The 4,222-nt window shown below is 68.0% G+C and overlaps 1 protein-coding gene across 1 annotated transcript; it reads right to left on the reverse strand.

Moving 5' to 3' along the window:
* Nucleotides 1-397: 397 nt before the first annotated feature.
* FOXE1 (forkhead box E1) lies at nucleotides 398-2,736 on the reverse strand. The gene has a single exon (XM_037903171.2). It carries the CDS (start codon nucleotides 2,466-2,468, stop codon nucleotides 1,506-1,508), a length of 963 nt encoding a protein of 320 aa, XP_037759099.1. The 5' UTR covers nucleotides 2,469-2,736; the 3' UTR covers nucleotides 398-1,505.
* Between the last annotated feature and the right edge of the window lie 1,486 nt (nucleotides 2,737-4,222).

Here is a 4,222-nt window from a genome sequence, read left to right on the forward strand (position 1 = left end):
CCAGACAGCGCGTTGCTGCCCCAGACACTGCAAACCAGCGGGCTAGTGCTAGATGCTGGGGACAATTCGGGGGGAGCCCCCCAAGACCAGCTGACCGGTGTGGGCTTGCGGCAAAATGAACAAGGGCAATACGAAAGCAGAGCCGCAGCCTGGCCCGGCGGCAGCGCCCGACAGTCTAATCCTGACGGTGACCCCGGGAAGTCTCTTCCCCACTCTGGGCCTCGCTTTCCTTCCCCAATCTGTGAAGGGAAAGCGCTCCTGGCATCTCCCCCGGCTGGACACTCGGACCCATTCCGGGCTGGGCGGCTTTTTTCAATTTAACTTAGGCCCCTTCCCACCCAACAAAGTAAACGGAAACCGCACTTTTACACCTTCCTAAGCGCACCCATCTGGGGGGGACACCTGTATAGCGGCATCGTTTTAATTCACCTCCTTAGTTTGCACCAGTAGACCTTCCCCATGTAGACACGGCAGCGAGTTCGGGGGGGGGGGGGGGGGTCTCTGTGTAGTGTAGCCCAACCGGTCTGTACAGCGCCTCGCGCAAAGGTGCGCCACTCACTGCGGCAAACAACCAGTCCGCCTGGGCTGCCTCTCCAAACAGCGCGGAGTGAGTAAAACCCTGTTTCCAAAAGGCTGATTTCAGTGGGCTTTGCCTCCGGCCTGATTCCCATTCACTAACCGGACTGGAGGGCACAAGGCCCCGTCTGCGGTCAGGGTACAGGATCTCACGAAATGAATCCGGGAGATTAATCAAACCCAGAGGGATCTGCTCGCGCAGCGGCTCTGGGAACTCGCACGGCCCCTGCCCTGGAAGGAGCGGAGCGGAAAGCTGACCTGGGGCACGCGTGACTAATGAGGGAGCGGTCACAAATTAGCTCAGGGGATGGGGAGGTTAAGCTACTTGCCTAAAAGCAGTGAAGACAAGTGGAAAACGTGGCTTTAAAGATGAAAACCCCACGCGATGCTGCCGGCAGAGCCATTTATTGCAGTGACATGTCCAAGGCCATTAGGCACAGAACCGCTGACCCTCCCGCCCCCCTCTTTGGGATCCGAAGGAAACGGGAGTCAAGGGACCGATGAGTCCGGGCCAGAATGACTTTATGGTCCACGCGGAATTGGGTCTTCTGCAGGCACAGCTCGGATCCCTCTCCCTTTTCGGTGCTGCCCTGCACCCCCAGGGCCCCGGCGGGAAGAGAGGACAGGGAGAGGCAGGCGATGTGGGGAACAGCCCCGCGCCCCATGGCTCCCCACGCCGGGCGAGTCCAGGAGCACAGTTCTGGGCGCACGCAAAGGGGAACAACGCTGACCACTCGCCTTGTCCTGGGCCGCGGCCGGGGGCTTCGGTCTCAGTGTCCCGCCCCGCCCCGCGGCCCGGGCTAGCCCTGGCCCCGAGGGGACCCCGTGGAGCCCATGGGGCCGGCTCCCTGCCGCAGGGGACGCTGCTCCTCACTCCCGGGGGCGGCTCTGTCCCTCCGGCGGCCGCTCCAGCGCCAGCCCGGGCCCCCTCACATGGCCGGGACGAACCTCTCCACGGCGCCGGGGTAGGGCGCATGGCGCAGGTAGGCGCCGGGGCCGCCCAGCTGCGCGCCGGGGCTGTAGCCGTGGGCCAGCGCAGGGCAGGGGCCGGGGGACATGCGGCCGTAGAAGTCCCGGCTGTCGCCGCCGAGCTGGGGCGAGGCGGCCAGGGCCAGGCGGCCGGGCGGGTACAGCTGGCCGCTGCCCTGCGCGTAGGGCCCCTGGGTGAGCGGCAGCGGTGCGCCGGGGCCCGGGTACGGGTAGGGGCCGGGGCCCGCGGCGCAGCCCGGGCTGGCGTAGGCGGCTCCAGCGAAGGCGCAGGAGCTGGCGGGGGCCGGGGCCAGCTCCGGGCTGAGCGGGCGGGCGGGCTGCGGGGCGAGCGGGGCGCCGGGCGGGCCCCCGAGGCCGAAGAGGCGGCGCGGGGCGGGCGGCGCGGCGGGGTAGCAGGCGGCGGGGGCGCCGAAGGCCCCGTCGGGCGCGGCGCCCGGGTAGGTGGAGAGGTCGCTGCGCTTGAAGCGCTTCCTCCGGCGCAGGAAGCTGCCGCTGTCGAACATGCGGCGCGCCGCCGGGTCCAGCGCCCAGTAGTTGCCCTTGCCCGGGCGGCCCGGCTCCCGCGGCACCTTGACGAAGCAGTCGTTGAGGGTCAGGTTGTGGCGGATGCTGTTCTGCCACTTGCGCGGCCCGTCGCGGTAGAAGGGGAAGCGCTCGGTGATGAAGCGGTAGATGCCGCCCAGCGTGAGCCGCTGCTCCGGGGCGTGCGCGATGGCCATGGCGATGAGCGCGATGTAGCTGTACGGGGGCTTGCCCCGCTGTGCCGGCCGCTTCCGCCGCCGGCCGGCGCCCCGCGGCCCCGCCTCGGGGGGCCCCGGCTCCGCCTTCGCCAGGGGCATGATCAGGAGACCGGGCTCGGCGGGGCTGGCCCCGCACAGGGGCTGCTGGCTCTCCGCGGTCATCCCGGCCGGCGCCTGCCCCTGGCCCAGCTGCGCTCGGGGGCTCCCGAAGCCGGCGCGCTCAGCCCAGGGGGGGCGCGGGCACTCACTGCTGACGGGCGCGGGGGCGGCTCGGTGCCCGGGCCGCCCGGGGCAGGGAGGACGGTGACTCCAGACCCAGGGCTGCGGGAGCTGCTGCCCCCATCACCGTGAACTTGTGCCCGGCTGGCCGCTGGGCAGGAGCCGGGGCGGAGGGGCGCCGCTGCACTAGGGATGTGCCATGGCCGCAGCTCCCGGCCCGGCGAAGGAGGCGTGGGGGCGGAACTCCCTCCTTTTATGTCTCCTGCTGAGCCGCGACCTCCGGCTCCTTCTGTGCCTGCAGTACCTGGCAGGCGGCACTCCCACCTGCCCGGGCCTCCGCCCCCAGCGCCTTAAAGAGACAGGCTGGTCCGGGCCCAGCCTCCCTGACGCACCTGCAGGAAGGCGCTGCCCTGCCCAGCGCCCTGGCAGCTGGGGGGGATGCCCGAGCCCTTCCCGCACCTTCCCAGGTAACGCCTGACTCGGGAATGGGCGCGGCGCAGGGCAGGAGCCGGCAGCCCGAAAAGCAGAGCACCGGGCACGCCGGCTCCTGCCAAGCCCGGAGCAGGGCCCATGCCCGCGCCCAGGCTCGGGAGCCCCGTGGACAGCGTGCGCTCTGGAGAAGCGCTGGAGCGTGGCCAGGCGGGGTCGGCGCGTAGCTCTCTCCTGGGTCAGCGCAAAGCGCCAGGAGAGGGGCGCCCTGGGCTGGGGAGAGGCACCTGGAGCCCGCCAGGCGCCAGGGCATCGTGCCCAGGGCTCCCCCACTGCTCTGGCAGCGCCTCCCTGGAGTGGGGCCCCGGGGCTGTAACCCTGAAATAGCGCCTTGTGTCCTGGAGCGCCGTCCCCGAACCGTCCGGGGTTTGCATCGCCGGGGATCGGACCCCTACAGTCGGCCTCGGATCCCCTGCGGCGGGCGCCTCCTTGGAGAGAGGGGCCCGAGGGTTCTCCCGGGTTTGCGCAGCGCCTGGCACGGCGGGAGCCCCGCGGCCAATCACAACAGCTGCGTGAACAGAGCATGAATGATAAGCGCCTCGATGCGCGTTTCTGAAGCGCCCCTTACTCGGCTCAGGGCCCCCCCGGCCGGTAGCGGTAAAACTCTGCCGGCGCCGTAAGAACCGCGGCGAGCGAATCACACAGCAACGAAATCCGCGTCCGCGCGAGGCCCCCCGATCTGATTCGTTCGGTGCTGGGGTCTGTGCGGAGTAGGAGGAGCGCGGAACTGCGGAAAAGCGGGGCCGAGCCCGTGTCCAAGCAGGGAGAACGGTTTAAGATCGACACGAGGAGCAGGCTGGTCGTGTTCAAACGGATCCCCTGTGCCCAGTGCATTTCTACTGCAAGGAGTTAAAGTGACCAGAGTCTAAACTTTTCTGTGCAGGCCCTAACCTATTTCGTGCAGTGCTGAAATGCCCCGTGTATATATGCCGTCTGGGGTGGGTGTGTGTGTGTACAGGGCTATCTAACTGCTGCGCACAGCGGATGTAGGCACCAGAGAGACGAGCTGGGTGAGGAATGGTCTTTTATTGAACCAACCTACTCCTCAGAACTGTTCTGTTCTAGTCTTGTTAATTAGCAGATATTGCTCCAATCCCAGATATTACCTCACCCTGTCTCTCTGATGTCGTAGAGACACAGAAGATCAGGGTTGGAAGAGACCTCAGGAGGTCTAGTCCCACCCCCTGCTCAAAGCAGGACCAACCCCA

The sequence above is a fragment of the Chelonia mydas genome, chromosome 5 (assembly GCF_015237465.2).
Source record: "Chelonia mydas isolate rCheMyd1 chromosome 5, rCheMyd1.pri.v2, whole genome shotgun sequence".
Classification (NCBI taxonomy): Eukaryota; Metazoa; Chordata; order Testudines; family Cheloniidae; genus Chelonia; species Chelonia mydas.